General features: G+C 45.8%; 2 protein-coding genes across 3 annotated transcripts; one reads left to right on the plus strand and one right to left on the minus strand.

Annotated features, from left to right (window-relative positions):
- Positions 1–627: 627 nt before the first annotated feature.
- Positions 628–6,270, minus strand: LOC113403278 (hamartin). Its single transcript, XM_064218420.1, has 3 exons — positions 6,011–6,270; positions 3,353–4,952; positions 628–1,990 (listed from the first exon to the last, which is right to left on the minus strand). The coding sequence occupies exons 2-3, from the start codon at positions 4,940–4,942 to the stop codon at positions 941–943; spliced, it is 2,640 nt and encodes an 879-aa protein (XP_064074490.1). The 5' UTR covers positions 4,943–4,952; positions 6,011–6,270; the 3' UTR covers positions 628–940.
- Positions 6,271–6,601: 331 nt separating this feature from the next.
- On the plus strand, positions 6,602–10,317 carry LOC113403277 (apoptosis-inducing factor 1, mitochondrial-like). 2 transcript variants are annotated; one of them, XM_064218489.1, is made up of 11 exons: positions 6,602–6,865; positions 7,285–7,322; positions 7,451–7,480; positions 7,686–7,868; positions 8,239–8,296; positions 8,373–8,667; positions 8,735–9,105; positions 9,186–9,317; positions 9,387–9,772; positions 9,844–10,113; positions 10,185–10,317. In XM_064218489.1, exons 1-11 carry the CDS (start codon positions 6,793–6,795, stop codon positions 10,254–10,256), a joined length of 1,908 nt encoding a protein of 635 aa, XP_064074559.1. In that variant the 5' UTR covers positions 6,602–6,792; the 3' UTR covers positions 10,257–10,317. The 2 variants fall into 2 exon arrangements, with proteins under 2 accessions (XP_064074559.1, XP_064074560.1); XM_064218490.1 differs by lacking the exon at positions 7,451–7,480.
- Positions 10,318–19,315: the final 8,998 nt, after the last annotated feature.

Here is a 19,315-nt window from a genome sequence, read left to right on the forward strand (position 1 = left end):
TTACATTACATTGGAGGGGCTCGCATCGGCCTCTCATCTCTGGCATCGCCTCCGCTCGCCTCCGCTCGCCTCCACTTACCGCTACTTACAACATGTCACGGCTCAAGCCATATTTACAGCGGACGCCAAACTAACTATTACAATAATCCGACTATGTTACGTAACACTCGACTTAGTTTAATTAGCATTTGAAACGAGTAAACGCGGCCGTCGGTGTACTGCCAACACATACACGAGTGCGGACCGCGGCCGCCGGGCGGAGCTCGCGTCGGTCAAGCTAACGGAGCTTGTAGACGACGACTGGTAGCAACACAATAGACACGCGGGCGGCTCTGCAACTTCGGTAAGTTTCACCAACATCTGTGCAAGTTATTATTTACAAAGACTATTCATACGCTACCAGAGCTATCTCGTACAATGTGCGAATCTAGTTCTGGTGTTTATAATATTATGCCCTCGACGCAGTTCCATCATTACACTTGTCGACGTGAGATCGTTTCAATCAGTCCGGTTATTTTGTAGTTACTGCTTTCAAGAGGAACATAATAACATAAATAATATCGGACACTTCGTTCTCGCGTAACTATTTGATGTCGATTACGATCATTTCTTTCCTATATATTTCCATAAATTTAAGAAAACGATTGCCGACGTCAGTGAAACGTACAGATGTCCGTTTGTCGGGAAACAAACGCCGGCTCCGACGCAGAATAGAAGACGATACAATCGTGCGGCCGCGAGTCGGAGAAAGCGACCACAGTACTCGTGCATACAATTGTACATCGACAGAGTTAACGAAATAACGCAGCGATCGTATCTTAAAAATATTTTCTCATGAAACACGACGTCACCGCGGCCGGCACCCCGAGCCGGATCCCTACGAGACTTAGATTTTTACGGAACGCACGCGAGCGAAGCGATCGGCCGACGAGAGGCGGCATTAGCTGGACTCCGTCACGTCCGCGTCGTCGCGCTCCAGCAGCCGCCGCACGCGACTGCAGTCCGCCAGCGCCGGCCGCGCGCCGCGCCCCCCGCCCGCCGCCGCCGCGCCGCGCGCGCCCGCCGCGCCCGCCAGCCACTCCAGGCGCCGGCCCTCGCCCGCGCGCACCGTGCGCGCCAGCGCCGCGCACTTGTCCTGCAGCGCGCGCAGCCGCGCCGCGTGCTCCTCGCCCGCGTGCCGCGCCGCGCGCCGCAGCTCGCCCACGGCCGCGTCCCGCGCGCCCAGCGCCGCCTCCAGCTCGTGCGCGCGCGCCGTGGCCGCTTCCGCGCGCGCCGTCGACGCCTCCGCCTCGGTCTCCGCGCGCGCCAGCGCCGCCCGCAACGCGCGCTCCTCGGCCGCGGCGCGCTCGGCCTCCGCGCCGGCCGCCGCTCCGCTGGCCGCGCGCACGGCGCCGCTCAGCCGCGCCTCGCGCTCGGCCAGCACGAGCAGCTCGCGACGCAGTCGTCGCACGTGTTCGGAGCGCCGCTCGGCCGCCAGCGCGGCCCGCGCGAGCGCCTCGACGTGGCGTGCCGCCTCGAAGGATTCCCCGCGCGTGCGGCGCAGCTCGGCCGCGTCGATAGCTCGCTGCGCCTCTAGCTCGCGCAGGGCGGCCTCCGCGCGCAGCCTCGCCGCGCTCTCCTCCGCGAGCGCGGCCTCGAGGCGCAGCTCCCGGTCGGTGGCGGCGCAGAGGGGCGCGGCGGCGGGCGGGTCCCGGGCGCGGCGCGCGAGCAGCTCGTCGCGCTCGTGCTGCGCGGCGCGCAGGCGGTCCCGCAGCGCGGCGTTCTGCAGCTCCAGCGCGCGCGTCTCGCGACAGCGGCCGAGCAGGCGGCGGTTGCGCTCGGCGTGCGCCTCCCTGCGCCAGCGCTCGTACATGAGCTGCGCGTGCACGAGCGCGAGCTGCTCGGCGAGCTCGGACGCGTCCGCGATGACGTGTCCCGAGTACAGTTCGGACAGATAGCTGTCGAGACGTTCACAGGGAAGGGTCGGCTCGTCGATCTTCTCCTCGATATTCTGAAGGAGAGAATAGTAGAAGTGACGAAAAAAAATTGTATATCTTGTTGTGAAATATTCTCGATAAATAAACACTTTCAAATTCATTTGTATTCCCCTAATGTAGAACAGAACACCTAACACTGAAAACAACGAAAACGAGCTGTGTTTAATTCAATAATAATTTGCCATTCAAAAATTCATAAATATGATATTCTATTAGTATCGTAAGTTATAACTAAGCATACGCGTAATAGATGGCGCTAGTGTACTCCTGAATCGCGGTATAGTTTCGCTCACGTCAACATCATACTAAGCCATACTAATTTTGCTTTGCGCTTCCGACCACTAGATGGCGTTGCACTAATCATAGATCACGCAATAGTTTTGTTTAATAATTTGTACAATACATTTCTTTACTTTAATAAAGTTCGAGTTTTATCAACAGTGTGGAGTTTTAATTTAAAGTGCAAGTAAGGACAAGCTGATTATGATAACTTTTGTAATCGCGTTGGCCGCGGGCCTGACTGTTCCTGAGAGGGACGATAAATGAAGATTCCACCAAAGTAGTCTAAACATTATCTAAAGTGATATCTAGAAATACTAAAGTTTAATATTACGTTGTCAAATTTCATTTTGTTTGATATTGATGAAATAATAATTCAATATCATAAATCCTTATGTACAATGAATAGAAAAGCACTCAAAATGTGTCCTTGTGGAACACGAACACTATGGCAGCTTGATAAATTGAAATACTCGTGCCATACAAAGTCGAAGGCTGAGATTCATTTAAAAATACACCAATTGGATATTTCTTCTATGCATCGAATATCATATATTAAAAGCATACTCAATATTTTAAACATATGTATTTCCTATCTCTAAATGCCAGATCTGTCAAAGTTGTTCGATTGAATACCAAATCATTATCTTTACATAGTATAAAACAAAGTCGCTTTCTCTGTCCCTATGTCCCTTTGTATGCTTATTTCTTTAAAACTACGCAACGGATTTTGATGCGGTTTTTTCTAATAGATAGAGTTACGTATTTAAGCGTAACCCTTAAATACACACCAATGTGGTATACAATGAGATATTACATTAACGTAACATTTTAAGTTAATTTGTAAATATATTCATATTCTACGCGGGCAAAGCCGCGGGTAACTATAAAATAAAATGTATGAAATAATAAAAATATGTATGAAAAAATTGAACTAATCAATTTTTGAGTACAAATATAACGTAAAGTCACTTTCCACTAACCGACTACTTTAATCGCTAAAATTAGTGTAGGCCACATCTTTCGGTGGATGAACACTTATTATCAGAGCACTCGTCGGTCGGTCTGTTCGAGATAGATATCTAAATATCGCTGACCTGCTTGCGCTCATCGGCTGGAAGGCTGCGATAGAAGTCGGCTATCAGGAATTCATACGGCGCGGGCCACACGTCGAGCGTCTGCACGGACGCGTCGGCCGAGCGCCCCACGCGCTCGCGCGCCGAGCACGACGCCGAGCGCCGCGCCGGCGCCGCGGGGCCCGCGCGCCGCCCCCCGCGCTCCGCCGCGCGCGGGTCGCGCGCCACCGGCGTGCGCGCCTCCGCGCCCGACCACGAGCGCTCCGTGCGCGCGCGTTCCGTTAGCTCCAGCACTTCGCGGTCTTCGACGTTGAGCGGCTCGTTGTCCGTCGCCGGCGCCGCTCGGCTCGGCTCTGGGCGCGCCACGGCACCGGCCGGCGGCGGGCCCCCCCCGAACGGCACCGGTGACTCTGCCGCGCGCCTCTCCAGAGCGACACGGGCCAGACGCCCCGCGTACCCCTCGCCGGGGCCGCCGCCGGCGGGCGGGGACGTCTCCTTGCGCAGCGGTGAGGGCGGTTGAGAGCGTCGCCCGATGGCGCGTACGGCGGCGGATTCCGTCGGAAATCGGAACTGGGCTCGCGTCTCCTTGGCGGGCGTGTTCTCCGGGGTCGCCTCGACGGCGGCTTCGGGCGGTTCGGCGGCGTCGACGTCGGCGGGAAGGGGCGTGTTGGGTGCGGAGTCTGCGCCGCAGCGGTCGCCGAGAGCGAACCAGGGCTCCGCGCCGGGCCTGAGGGCGGAGGCGGCGCGGGTCGCGTGCGCGCCGCTACCGGGCGCCGGGGAGGGCGGGGCGACGGGGCCGGGGACGGCGATCGTCGAGTGCGCTCGCTCGTCGGTCCGGTCTCGGACGCGCATCGAAAGGCGGCGGCTCTCGGCGAGCACGTCGTGTATCTCGAGATGTGCCCAGCGCGCCGCGTCGGCCTCGCGCTGCCGGGAGCCCGTCACGAGCGCGGGATGGAGACGAACCGACCGCAGCAGAGGCGCCACGCCTCGTTCCCAGACGTCGCGTTTGCTTCCAGTGGCGCATTCGCTTCGAAGAGTTTCCAGCAGGGTACACGGGTGCGTGGCGTATAGAGCGTGAAAGAGGGCCAGCTGCGCCAGTTGGAGGTGATCTCGGGTCGGTGGCGGCGGCGGTGGGTCGAGCGCAGAGGGCCGCAGAAGCGCGTCAGCTAGGTCTGGCCAATGGGGCGCGGCGAGAGTGGGCACTGCGGGCAGCAGCGCGGCGAGCGTGAGCAAGACGTGCAGCAGAGGCAGCGGGTCTCGCTCGTGTCTCGCCGCACGCAGCAGGTCGCGGGCGAGCGAGTGCGGCAGGCGGTGCAGCCACAGCGGGCGGCGCGCCACCAGCGGGGCGAGCGCGGCGAGGGCGTGCAGGCGCGCCGGCCGCTCCCCGCGCAGTTGCTCCAGCAGCGCGTCGAGCAGGTGCTGCACGTGTGCGTCGGGCGCGCGCGCCAGCAGTTCGAGGGCGCGGGTAGAGCCGGTGCGCGCATGGTACAGCAGTAGAGCGCGCGTCAGCCAGGGCTCACGAACACTGTTGTATAGGGCGGCGAAGTTGTCGACGGTGTCGCGTGCTTCCAGCAACGCAAACACTTCACCCGTCTCACATGCAGCCAACATCTCCGACCACCTGAAATGTAGTATATACTATTTATTGTATATTCCAACACCTAGTCCCTAATTTAAAAAAGTAATAAAATAAAAATATGTTAATAATAATTGGTTCCTTTTTCCTGATTGTCCTGTTTAGTATATATTGCACACATCTCCAGGAGTAGTGGTTACAGTTTCTATATCTGTACAGAGCTTAAAGATAACAATCAAAGAGACTACATAACTTACTTTTCCAAAGATGGTATGTTGTTATGAATAGGTATGGAATAATTATTTTTGTCTCAATGCAATGAAGGACCATATGATCAATTTGACTTTGTTAGGAAGCAAAACTAACTTTATTTAAAGAAGAGTATGTCCTAATTCAGTGAGAAGATAAATATTGTGTCTCAAATGTACATTTAAAGTTGGCATTCTACTGAAAATCAACTAGCTACCTTTTTAAATAGAACCTCACAGATGGAATGATGATTTATAGAAACTAGGTGAAACTGTATATTATGTATTAATTTTATTTATTATTTAATTAGGATACCTTAGATATAATCAGCAATGCTAAAACTAACTGAATCGAAGACTAAATTATTAAGCAGTATATAATTAATATGATGAACACAGTTACCTCTGTTCTAGCTTTCATTTAAGGTAAGGTTTAGACCAATACATGTACACAAAAGGTAAAACAAAAAAAGTACAAAAATCTGTATCAAAATTAAGGGAGATTTTGAAAAACCTGATATTATTTCAAGATATTCATAAATCAAAATTTTGGCCAAAGATAGGTGTGTTACCTTTCCTTTTGTTAATTTCGTGGGAGTGTAGCAATGCTTTACAAAGTACTTTAAAGCGTCAACTAGTAAACAGCTACATTTTTTCCTTTATATTAGAATCAATCAAAGCTGAACACCATTACAATAACTGAGACGTATTTTTTACGACTTTTTTAAAAATTTGCTTGCTTTATATTAATTAACGAAAAACTAATATGTAGCTCGTACACTGAATAATATTAATAACAGATACACCATACGTTCACTGTTGTGACTTGTGATGCAATAAATAGTAAATACTTACCAATTAGCAGTACGGAGAGAAGTACCTTCGTTTATCGCAGCTGGAGGAATTTTGATAAAGGCTTTGTCACTCGGAAGAAAGATGTCTATAACTACTTAGTAGTTATTCTTAATTTTTTCTAAGCTATATTTGTACAACTACAATAAATATGATATTTATCTACACAACGAAAAAGACCGACACATTTGACATTGACATAATTTAGAATACGAATTTCTATAGCTATTTTTGACAGTAAGTATTCCGATAACCTACAGCTGTATTGGACAAAAGGATTACCAGGTAAGAAATTAAATTTAATTCAATGTTTAATGTATTTCATTTTGATACTTTATTTTAAACTGTAGTTACATAAAAAGACTTATATTTTTTTCAGTTATTGGTTTTATAAATATATTTTTACAAAAATCACTTGCTAGCTTTAATAAATAAAATAAAAATATATTCTGTAATTACTTCATTCAAAATATCAATATTTTAATGAATTATTTTAAAGAAATATGTATTTTTCATATTTATTTGGTATAAAGGACTTTATTCAGACTTTTATTGAACATAAGACATTAGTTTTATATTTTTCACGTAAATAAACGTCAAACCTACCGAAAATTAATATATTCTGTGCTAGGCTGAAATGAAAATCCTAACCTACATTTTCTTCTGTATTTTGAATTGTAGTTAAGTGTATGATGAAATTTATAGAAATGAACTTAATAATTAGATAAAGTTAATTAAAAACACAAAAACATTTACTATTGTGATTTTATTAAAAGGCAATTACCATGCTCAGAGCATTGGCAAGCATTTATATCGAGGGCCAGGGAGTATCTCGAAGAGATGTTTTTAAAGTATTCCGTGAGTGAGCAATTAAAATAATATTGGTTTTACTTTCTGAATATACTGGAAAGTAAATAATCTTATGTAGCAGTATGTCAAAACGTACATTGAGGTACTTATGGAGTCAGTTTAGGTTTTCAAAGGAACTATTATAATTTAAAAGTTCAATATTTGATAATATTTATTAAAAAAGCACTTTCTGCTTAATACTTTCACAAATTTTATTTTTGAAATAGTCTTCGTAAAAATTACATTATCAGAATGTTTGCTATGATAATTTGCAATAGAGATTATAAAATACTACATGATAGATGAATAAAACCAGACAAACTGCACATAGAAAAGTGAAGCATATATTTATTATATAGATGAAGTAGTTCATTGAAATTTACCAAAATCTGGATTTTGTTAAAAAATCTATTTTGTTTTGTTTAAAGGTATTTGTGCTCATTCCAGTGCAGCCAGTGATGAACAGGTGAGATCTATTCCAATATTTGTTTAGTACTTATACAATATACTAATTCAAGATTTTTAGTACTCTATTAGTAATATTAATAAGTCATATAGGAATATGCATATACTAAACTATTATTTTTCTACAAGCGTACAAGAAAGTTGAGGAAATATAGAACGGTAAAACAATTTAGTACATTTCACACACATTTTGCAATACTTAACTATGTAACTTATAAAAAAATGAATAAATCTTAAAGTATTGACTGTTCAAATATTGTTATTTATGTTTAATACAATCAATACCTATTACAATTTCTATTTGCCTCCAAACTATTGCATAAATAAAATCAATCATCAAGAATATATAGTATTTTTTTTGTAGACAGTTTTAAGTTCCACTGGAGCAAAGACGACAAAAACGAAAAGATCAAGCCATGCAACATTTAACAAAGGTGAAGGGGAATCCTCTCAACCCCCACAACCGCCGCGCCCGCCGCCGCCGCGCCCTCCACGCGCTTGGTCGGCTCTCGCTGCACTCACTGCACTAACGGCATCATTGGGTGGAGTAAGTCTAATACATGCTTTATTATTATTAGATACCTGATTATATATAGCATAAAGAGATTGGTAAATGCATGTAAATATACATGAAAATTTAGTACATGTTTAAAAAAGGAAGTTCATTGGTATTACACAACATAAGATTTATTAAATAATTTGTTGCTGAATCATTATTAAAAAACAATGTTGAAGAATGTAATATAAGTTTTAAATTTAATACAGTGAGTGAAAAAGATATAATAAGTTCCTTCAAATTACTAGACATTAAGAGAACTGTACTACAAACTGTTAGCAAGTTAAAACCGTAACATAATTATAATAATTTTGTGGTTTTATAATTTTAAATTTCTATCTAATTGAAAAATTATAAACAGGTGTACTGGTACCGCAAAATGAGCGAGGACGCCGAGGAGAAGAATACTACGATAACGAGTATGTACTGTCGCCATTCGGTACGTTCACACGGTCGACGTCTTTACAGAGTTTCATCGTACGTATCATTCTAAAGGTGATGAGAAAAAGGCTGAGGAGACAGTCGAAATCGCGATTCCGGCCAGCGGAGAGGCTCTGCCGGCTCACGTTCAGTACCTGCTCGTGGGCGGCGGTACGGCCTCGTTCGCGGCCATGCGCGCCATCCGCAGCGCCCGCCCCGACGCGCAGGTGCTCATCGTGGCCGCCGAGACCGCGCTGCCCTACATGCGTCCCCCGCTAAGCAAGGAGCTGTGGCGCGAGCCCGACCTCGCCGCGCGCGCCACCAGCCCCGACGCACTCACCTTCCGGCAGTGGAACGGACGCCGCCGCAGGTGACGAGCCGACGACTCAACGACCGAAGGCCCCCCGATTCCCTACTGACCGTCTTTCCTCCCTCAGCGTGACGTACGAGCCGAACGCATTCTATACCCCGGCGGAGAGGCTCCGAGAGGGCGGCGCGGGCGCGGGGGTGGCGCGCGGCTGGCGCGCGACACGGCTCGACCCGGCGCGGCACTCGGCCGAGCTGGCGGCGCCCGGCGGCGCGACGCACACCGTCACGTACGACAAGTGCCTGATCGCCACGGGGGTGCGCGCGCGGCGCGTGGCGGGGCTGCGCGCGGCGGCGGCGGCGGGGCGCTCGCTGGCGCTGCGCGGCGTGCGCGACGTGGCGCGCCTGGCGGCCGCTTTGGACGATCCCGCCGTGCGCAGCGTGGCCGTCGTCGGCGGCGGCTTCCTCGCCTCGGAGCTCGCCGTCGCGCTCGCCGACCGACGTTAGTGTCTCTAGGCTCTCGTCTCGTCGGGGTGTCCGACCATGGCGACGAGATTTTACCTGTTTCCTCTTTGTTTGCAGTGCGCGAGGACGGCAAGAGAGTCATTCAAGTGTTCCGCGAGAGCGCTCCGTTGGCGGGGGTGCTACCGCGATATCTGGCAGATGATGTCGCGGTTCGTCTTACCGCGGCCGGCGTAGAGTTGCTACCCGACGGTCAGTAGGGCCGGTGGAGCCGACCGTACCGTCGGGGGCCGCTAGGACTGACGCGCTCTCTGTCCGCAGCGGAGGTGACGGATTCGTCGGTGCGGGACGGACGCGTGACCGTGCAGCTGTCGTCGGGCGAGCGGCTGGAGGCGGACCTGGTGGTGGAGTGCGTCGGCAGCGAGCCCGAGGCGGAGCTCGCGCGCGATTCGGGACTCGAGCTGCACCCCGAGCTGGGTGGCGTACTGGTGAACGCGGAGCTGCAGGCACGCTCCGACGTGTTCGCGGCGGGCGACGTGGCGTGCTTCTACGACGAGGCGCTGGGCCGGCGTCGCGTGGAGCACCACGACCACGCCGTGGTGTCGGGCCGCCTGGCGGGCGAGAACATGGCCGCGCTGGCGCCGCCCCGCCACTACCAGCACCAGAGCATGTTCTGGAGTGACCTCGGCCCGCGACTCGGTTACGAGGTGGTATCGAGACCGTTCACGTTCGCTGGTCGCTTACAGTACCCCGAGTAACTTCTCCCTTTGCACTTCAGGCTATAGGTATCGTAGACGCTCGACTGCCGACGGTCGGAGTGTTCTCGGCGGACGCCGTCGGAGACGAGGCGGCGGAGACGAGAGCGGTCGCCGAGGTCGGCGCGAGCGAGGCGGCGCTCGAGGCGGCGCCCGAGGCGGCGCGTGAGGCGGCGGCCGGCGGCGGCGCCCCGCGGCGCTACGAGCGCGGCGTGGTGTTCTACGTGCGCGAGCGGCGCGTGGTGGGCGTGCTGCTGTGGAACCTGTTCAACCGCATGCACGTGGCCAGACAGGTGCGGGCGCGCTCGGGCGGCGGCGAGGGGGGGGTGCGTTTCCATTTCTATAATGTCGTGTCGTCCGGCAGGTGCTGTCGCAGGGCGAGTTCGACGATCTCTTCGAGGTGGCCAAGCTGTTTTCGCCCCACGAGGAGGATTAATGTTACTGAGCATTTACTGTACTGTATAAATTATTTAGAAATAAAAATGTATTAAACTAAACTTTGTTTTTTATAAATATTTTTTTGTATTCTTTTGTATGTTTAACCAATAGTAACACCAAGTTAAAAGTAAACAAAGTAAATTTAATATAATAGGTAAGGTAAGGTTACTACTTATTTCTACCTGACCTACCTATAACACTGATGACAATGAATTCCATATACAGTATCCGGACAAAAAGTACGCATCGGTCAAATTTTTATTGCTGCACTATTCTCGTTCTAAGTATCATAAATAAACCAGACTGTTCCCGACGAAAGTTTATTATTTTGCCTTTCAATTTATGTTGAAAAAAAAATAATAATATTCGAATGGAGAATGAGATCGATGTCAGCGGTTAGCGTGTTTATTATAGACTGGACAAAATAAAGTACGCACCTAAGGTTCCATGCCCTCATAAGTGACTACAACGGGATATTTTCCTAACAAAGCTTAGTATTGTAAGTGTAATATAAACAAACATAAAAAGTGGTTTGGGCCAGTTATCGATTTTCTAAATTTTAAATAGGGTAGGGTTGGGCCATAAATCTACGATGCGAAAAATTTCAATTCAAAAATGTACGTGAACTCGTAATTAAAGATCAGAAAAAAGGACTTTCGAAAAGAGAAATTGGTCGAAAATATAATATTAGTGAAGGTGCTGTAAGAAAAATATGTGAGAAAAAGGAAAAAAAAAAATATCCGACGGTTACTAGCCGAGTAATTCTGGAAAACACAGGACTTAAGGGGACTACATGAGCGAAATGCAAGTTTTATAATGCAAAAAAGTATATGATCCAATGCAGTAAACTAAAGAAAAAAAATATATGACAATCTTCAGGATACATGCTAGTTATTTGCTATTTTGAAAACATGATGTAATTAATTTGGTTCGATAGAAAAAAATCACAAAGTTACCTCTAAACAAATGTTTTAATAAATAATAACTATACTTATATACATTCAATAATTCTGGTTTTTTGTCAGATTATTCTACAAGCAATATATTACTTAACCTCTGCGTCACTTTTTTAATAAAATCAATAGATGTTTTTTAAATCAGATATTCTTATTTTCGAACAAAATTCGTACGCATGTGTGCGTAAACGCCGTGTACAGACATTGCCGGCCGAGGCCTGATGCTATATAGACGTGTCGATCTTTTCGTTACGAGCATCATTACGTTACGAGATATTTTTTTGTAATTTTAATTGTAAATTCATGTTTTCTTATAATAAATATTATTCTTTCTTGTAGATAAATATATTAAGTTAAAATAATGTAGTAGTAATTAGGCATTTGTTTTTTATTATATTATTTGTCATAAATTTTAATTGTGTAAATATGGGAAATGAAGTGAAACGCGTGAGGAAAACTAAAAACGTTTATATAAATTAAGCGCCGAACATACATATGAACGATATTAAAAGGTAAGAGTATTTTTTTAGTAAACATATTTTTTTTTTATAAATTATGAATATTGAAAACATCTATTAGAAAAAATGTGCAATCAGTTCGCATAGAATCAGATTTTTCGAGCTGTTTTTCAAATGTTATGATAGAGTATTTGGTGAAAGTAAGGAAAAAATCAATTGAGAGTGACTACATTCGATCCCCATGAACTCGAAGCAATTTGATATTTTTCATTAAAAGTACTATGGGGCATATTTAGATACATATTTTTTAAATACATACGTTTATGATAAATAAAAATATAATTACTAACATATATTTATTTTTTACAGAATAAAGAAAGTCGAAAACAATAACACGGAAGCTATTTATATTGCGTAAGAGTTTAATTTTATCGATTTTGTTTATAATAGGAATTAAAGTTATGTATAAACTAATTTTAATAATAAAAAAAAGTAAAGTCGTATAAAAAAAATGTAGTTGTTGTGAACCAGAGAACTAGAATATTTAGAAGTGTCATTTGTACGTAATTCAAAAATTGTAATTTTTAGTAACGTCCGCCATATTGGATTGAAAATGGAAGCAATTCATGAATCGTGGATTGTCATCGAGACTAAATATGTGTGCCAACTTTCAGCTCCATAGCTTCAATGGAAGTAGGTGTAATATTGATTGCAAGATTTCAGGACATACGTACATACATTCATACATACAAGTGAAATTAAATAAAATATTTTAATAAAAAAATTAACACTAAATGTTTTTTTTTTTTTTTTTTTTTTTTTTTTTTTTTTTTTTTTTTTTTTTTTTTTTTTTTTTTTTATAATCATTTGTTAAATAACATCGAAATAAATAAAAATAATTCTGTTGTCCTATCTATTTTTTATGAGATTTATGATTGATCTTACTTCGCTCGGTTTGGCGCCATCTATTAGAATATTTGGGCGTAACCTCGTTACCTCGCTTAACCCTTAGTTCACGGGCTTGCCGTTTTTGTCGATTTTGTAAGTGTGTGCGTGCGATTCTCAAGGGCACTTAGCTCTTGTAGTCCTCTTAATTCGAAAACTTAATAAAATCAAGCGCCTCGAATTCGCAATAAAATATAAGCCGATTGCGTTCTGTACCCTTAGTACGAGTTTGACAGTTAACTTCAAGTAATTTACTTTCGGTTTTCTTTTCATACAAATCCTATCAGCGCCCCAAGCGTAAACGCAGAGGAACTAAAATCAATAGTACAAGTTTTTATAATTTACGTTATCGAGTTTGAAGTCGAAATAACGGGCGGTTTTCGACATTTGGTAGTACGAGTAACACTTTTGACAGATTTACGCTTTTTTATGGTAGCCTTTTATAACAATAAAAAGAAACAAATTTGAATTCTTCGGTGAAATTTATCTTTAATTAGCCGTATTTTAAACGAACATATTTTCTTGAGAATTGCCTTAGAAAAAAGTTAATAAGTATTTGTGTTAACATGTGAAAAAGAAATGAATAATAAATATTAATTTATTTTATATATATTTATAAATATGATACAAACGCAAGGTGAGTCTGAATTTAAAATTTATTTTTAAATGGCATCCTAACACGTTATTTAATTACATTGAAAATAAATGATAATTGTGTAAAAGAATTTAATTTTACTATCATAATGTCATTAATTTGCGTATATCAGAGAACTAAATATTAAAACAAAAGATATCATTGTGATATGTATATTGTTTATACAAGTAAGTAAGTAAGTTTAAATACTTATTTTACTTTTTTTTATATTCATTGGTTGGTGGCAGTTGAGAATGCTTTGAAGATATGATGGGGATCATGGATAGTATTATTAATTAACTATTAATCTTTAGTGTAATCATTTTAAAATTAAATAAATATATTTTTCAGGCTATCAAGTTTTTAAAACGTTACTAATCTCTATTATAAATTTACGGTCCTTACAATTGTAACGGATCGTATTGTATATTAAGCATAATAATAAATTTATGTTTACTTACCTCTTGATGAATTATATAATAATTTCAAACTACGATAAATTAATTATCGATAAAAGCAAGTCGGAGTTGAGTCCTATACGGTAGGTAGGTAGGTAGGTAGGTAGGTAGGTAGGTAGGTAGGTAGGTAGGTAGGTAGGTAGGTAGGTAGGTAGGTAGGTAGGTAGGTAGGTAGGTAGGTAGGTAGGTAGGTAGGTAGGTAGGTAGGTAGGTAGGTAGGTAGGTAGGTAGGTAGGTAGGTAGGTAGGTAGGTAGGTAGGTAGGTAGGTAGGTAGGTAGGTTAGGTTAGGTTAGGTTAGGTTAGGTTAGGTTAGGTTAGGTTAGGTTAGGTTAGGTTAGGTTAGGTTAGGTTAGGTTAGGTTAGGTTAGGTTAGGTTAGGTTAGGTTAGGTTAGGTTAGGTTAGGTTAGGTTAGGTTAGGTTAGGTCTGGCGAACGCCTTCAACAGTCTCCCTTTCGAGACGATACGGGAGGCACTCCGATACCATGGGGTGCCGACCTATCTCAGGAGGCTGCTGGAGGCGTACCTCCAGGACAGGGAGGTCCTCTGGGTGGGGGTCGACGGGAGGCTGGTCCGGCGTCGGGTAGGCTGCGGCGTTCCACAGGGGTCGGTTCTCGGCCCAATTCTGTGGAACGTCGGTTTCGACTGGCTCTTGCGAGCTCCCGTCCTTCCCGGGATGGGGGTGTTGTGCTACGCTGACGACACCCTCGTCACGGCGACTGGGCGGGACTTTCGGGAGGCGGCTCGCCTCGCCGAAGTCGGAACTGCTCTCACCGTGGACCGTATGGGAATGCTGGGCTTGAGGGTCTCCATATCCAAAACGGAGGCCCTCCTCTTCCACGGTCCACGGAAAGGACCCCCACGAGGGGCGAGTATCACCGTCCAGGGGACGGTGATCAAGGTGCAGGCCCAGATGAAGTATCTGGGCCTCATCCTGGACGGTCGATGGAGCTTCGGGCAGCATTTTGTCCATCTCGGCCCGAGGCTCATCAACGCCGCCGCCGCTCTCGGCCGCCTCCTCCCGAATGTGGGGGGGCCGGGATCGCTATGCCGGCGTCTCTACTCCGGCGTAGTGAGGTCGATGGCGCTGTACGGTGCCCCGATCTGGGTCGACGCCCTCACCGCTGACAACCGGGCCCTGCTGCGAAAGCCGCAGAGGGTCATAGCGGTGAGAGGCGTCAGAGGGTACCGTACGGTGTCGTGGGCTGCGGCGACACTTCTCGCGGGCGATCCGCCCTGGGAGCTCCAGGCGGAGGTGCTCGCGGAAGTGTACCGGTTCCGGGTCGAGGCGAGGAACCGCGGCGACCGTCCAGGGTCGGCGGAGGTCGGGCGGATCAGGGCTCTAGCCCAGCGAGCCCTGATCGCCCGATGGCAGGAGGACCTGGGGTCACCCACGGCGGGCCTGGCGACAGTGGAGGCGATCCGCCCCCACTTGAGTCGCTGGGTCGAGAGGAAGAAGGGCACACTCACCTTCAGGATGACACAGGTACTTACCGGGCACGGATGCTTCGGTAAGTACCTGCACGGGATAGCGCGGCGGGAGGTGTCACCCTCCTGCCACGAGTGTGGTGCGCCAGTCGACACGGCGCTCCACACCCTGAGTGAGTGTGCTGCGTGGGGGCCCCAGAGGCACACCCTTGCGGCGACTGTGGGCGGAGACCTCTCGCTGCCGAGCATCGTCAACGAAATGCTCGGTAGCGAGACGTGCTGGTCGGAGATGCGCTCCTTCTGCGAAAACGTGATGTCGCAGAAGGAAGCCGCGGAGCGGGAGCGGGAAGAGGATGCCGCTGCAGACCCGCTCCGCCGAAGACGACCGGGGAGGAGGAAAAAGCGCTACGCGCACCTTCTCCCCCCGCCTCAATAGGCGTCGCAGGGACTAGGGGGGGTCTCAGTACCCCGAGAACCCCCCTCTAGGTGTTGGAGGCCCGCATAGGCGGGCCGACCGTCAGGGCGTCACGGTAGCATGCGCAAGCGATCCCGTGGCGCCCACCGAAAGACGGAGAGGGTACCGCTGGTTTTTTAGTGGGTAAACCCGGCGTACCTGGGCGCGCTCGGCGTCCAGGGCTCCGGGGAGTCCCACACACCCCCCCACCTTCCATCACGTGGGGGAAGCGCGTAACGCGTTTTTCCAGCGAGAAAAAAAAAAAAAAAAAAAAAAAAGGTTAGGTTAGGTTAGGTTAGGTTAGGTTAGGTTAGGTTAGGTTAGGTTAGGTTAGGTTAGGTTAGGTTAGGTTAGGTTAGGTTAGGTTAGGTTAGGTTAGGTTAGGTTAGGTTAGGTTAGGTTAGGTTAGGTTAGGTTAGGTTAGGTTAGGTTAGGTTAGGTTAGGTTAGGTTAGGTTAGGTTAGGTTAGGTTAGGTTAGGTTAGGTTAGGTTAGGTTAGGTTAGGTTAGGTTAGGTTAGGTTAGGTTAGGTTAGGTTAGGTTAGGTTAGGTTAGGTTAGGTTAGGTTAGGTTAGGTTAGGTTAGGTTAGGTTAGGTTAGGTTAGGTTAGGTTAGGTTAGGTTAGGTTAGGTTAGGTTAGGTTAGGTTAGGTTAGGTTAGGTTAGGTTAGGTTAGGTTAGGTTAGGTTAGGTTAGGTTAGGTTAGGTTAGGTTAGGTTAGGTTAGGTTAGGTTAGGTTAGGTTAGGTTAGGTTAGGTTAGGTTAGGTTAGGTTAGGTTAGGTTAGGTTAGGTTAGGTTAGGTTAGGTTAGGTTAGGTTAGGTTAGGTTAGGTTAGGTTAGGTTAGGTTAGGTTAGGTTAGGTTAGGTTAGGTTAGGTTAGGTTAGGTTAGGTTAGGTTAGGTTAGGTTAGGTTAGGTTAGGTTAGGTTAGGTTAGGTTAGGTTAGGTTAGGTTAGGTTAGGTTAGGTTAGGTTAGGTTAGGTTAGGTTAGGTTAGGTTAGGTTAGGTTAGGTTAGGTTAGGTTAGGTTAGGTTAGGTTAGGTTAGGTTAGGTTAGGTTAGGTTAGGTTAGGTTAGGTTAGGTTAGGTTAGGTTAGGTTAGGTTAGGTTAGGTTAGGTTAGGTTAGGTTAGGTTAGGTTAGGTTAGGTTAGGTTAGGTTAGGTTAGGTTAGGTTAGGTTAGGTTAGGTTAGGTTAGGTTAGGTTAGGTTAGGTTAGGTTAGGTTAGGTTAGGTTAGGTTAGGTTAGGTTAGGTTAGGTTAGGTTAGGTTAGGTTAGGTTAGGTTAGGTTAGGTTAGGTTAGGTTAGGTTAGGTTAGGTTAGGTTAGGTTAGGTTAGGTTAGGTTAGGTTAGGTTAGGTTAGGTTAGGTTAGGTTAGGTTAGGTTAGGTTAGGTTAGGTTAGGTTAGGTTAGGTTAGGTTAGGTTAGGTTAGGTTAGGTTAGGTTAGGTTAGGTTAGGTTAGGTTAGGTTAGGTTAGGTTAGGTTAGGTTAGGTTAGGTTAGGTTAGGTTAGGTTAGGTTAGGTTAGGTTAGGTTAGGTTAGGTTAGGTTAGGTTAGGTTAGGTTAGGTTAGGTTAGGTTAGGTTAGGTTAGGTTAGGTTAGGTTAGGTTAGGTTAGGTTAGGTTAGGTTAGGTTAGGTTAGGTTAGGTTAGGTTAGGTTAGGTTAGGTTAGGTTAGGTTAGGTTAGGTTAGGTTAGGTTAGGTTAGGTTAGGTTAGGTTAGGTTAGGTTAGGTTAGGTTAGGTTAGGTTAGGTTAGGTTAGGTTAGGTTAGGTTAGGTTAGGTTAGGTTAGGTTAGGTTAGGTTAGGTTAGGTTAGGTTAGGTTAGGTTAGGTTAGGTTAGGTTAGGTTAGGTTAGGTTAGGTTAGGTTAGGTTAGGTTAGGTTAGGTTAGGTTAGGTTAGGTTAGGTTAGGTTAGGTTAGGTTAGGTTAGGTTAGGTTAGGTTAGGTTAGGTTAGGTTAGGTTAGGTTAGGTTAGGTTAGGTTAGGTTAGGTTAGGTTAGGTTAGGTTAGGTTAGGTTAGGTTAGGTTAGGTTAGGTTAGGTTAGGTTAGGTTAGGTTAGGTTAGGTTAGGTTAGGTTAGGTTAGGTTAGGTTAGGTTAGGTTAGGTTAGGTTAGGTTAGGTTAGGTTAGGTTAGGTTAGGTTAGGTTAGGTTAGGTTAGGTTAGGTTAGGTTAGGTTAGGTTAGGTTAGGTTAGGTTAGGTTAGGTTAGGTTAGGTTAGGTTAGGTTAGGTTAGGTTAGGTTAGGTTAGGTTAGGTTAGGTTAGGTTAGGTTAGGTTAGGTTAGGTTAGGTTAGGTTAGGTTAGGTTAGGTTAGGTTAGGTTAGGTTAGGTTAGGTTAGGTTAGGTTAGGTTAGGTTAGGTTAGGTTAGGTTAGGTTAGGTTAGGTTAGGTTAGGTTAGGTTAGGTTAGGTTAGGTTAGGTTAGGTTAGGTTAGGTTAGGTTAGGTTAGGTTAGGTTAGGTTAGGTTAGGTTAGGTTAGGTTAGGTTAGGTTAGGTTAGGTTAGGTTAGGTTAGGTTAGGTTAGGTTAGGTTAGGTTAGGTTAGGTTAGGTTAGGTTAGGTTAGGTTAGGTTAGGTTAGGTTAGGTTAGGTTAGGTTAGGTTAGGTTAGGTTAGGTTAGGTTAGGTTAGGTTAGGTTAGGTTAGGTTAGGTTAGGTTAGGTTAGGTTAGGTTAGGTTAGGTTAGGTTAGGTTAGGTTAGGTTAGGTTAGGTTAGGTTAGGTTAGGTTAGGTTAGGTTAGGTTAGGTTAGGTTAGGTTAGGTTAGGTTAGGTTAGGTTAGGTTAGGTTAGGTTAGGTTAGGTTAGGTTAGGTTAGGTTAGGTTAGGTTAGGTTAGGTTAGGTTAGGTTAGGTTAGGTTAGGTTAGGTTAGGTTAGGTTAGGTTAGGTTAGGTTAGGTTAGGTTAGGTTAGGTTAGGTTAGGTTAGGTTAGGTTAGGTTAGGTTAGGTTAGGTTAGGTTAGGTTAGGTTAGGTTAGGTTAGGTTAGGTTAGGTTAGGTTAGGTTAGGTTAGGTTAGGTTAGGTTAGGTTAGGTTAGGTTAGGTTAGGTTAGGTTAGGTTAGGTTAGGTTAGGTTAGGTTAGGTTAGGTTAGGTTAGGTTAGGTTAGGTTAGGTTAGGTTAGGTTAGGTTAGGTTAGGTTAGGTTAGGTTAGGTTAGGTTAGGTTAGGTTAGGTTAGGTTAGGTTAGGTTAGGTTAGGTTAGGTTAGGTTAGGTTAGGTTAGGTTAGGTTAGGTTAGGTTAGGTTAGGTTAGGTTAGGTTAGGTTAGGTTAGGTTAGGTTAGGTTAGGTTAGGTTAGGTTAGGTTAGGTTAGGTTAGGTTAGGTTAGGTTAGGTTAGGTTAGGTTAGGTTAGGTTAGGTTAGGTTAGGTTAGGTTAGGTTAGGTTAGGTTAGGTTAGGTTAGGTTAGGTTAGGTTAGGTTAGGTTAGGTTAGGTTAGGTTAGGTTAGGTTAGGTTAGGTTAGGTTAGGTTAGGTTAGGTTAGGTTAGGTTAGGTTAGGTTAGGTTAGGTTAGGTTAGGTTAGGTTAGGTTAGGTTAGGTTAGGTTAGGTTAGGTTAGGTTAGGTTAGGTTAGGTTAGGTTAGGTTAGGTTAGGTTAGGTTAGGTTAGGTTAGGTTAGGTTAGGTTAGGTTAGGTTAGGTTAGGTTAGGTTAGGTTAGGTTAGGTTAGGTTAGGTTAGGTTAGGTTAGGTTAGGTTAGGTTAGGTTAGGTTAGGTTAGGTTAGGTTAGG

Source organism: Vanessa tameamea, chromosome 22 (assembly GCF_037043105.1).
Source record: "Vanessa tameamea isolate UH-Manoa-2023 chromosome 22, ilVanTame1 primary haplotype, whole genome shotgun sequence".
Classification (NCBI taxonomy): Eukaryota; Metazoa; Arthropoda; class Insecta; order Lepidoptera; family Nymphalidae; genus Vanessa; species Vanessa tameamea.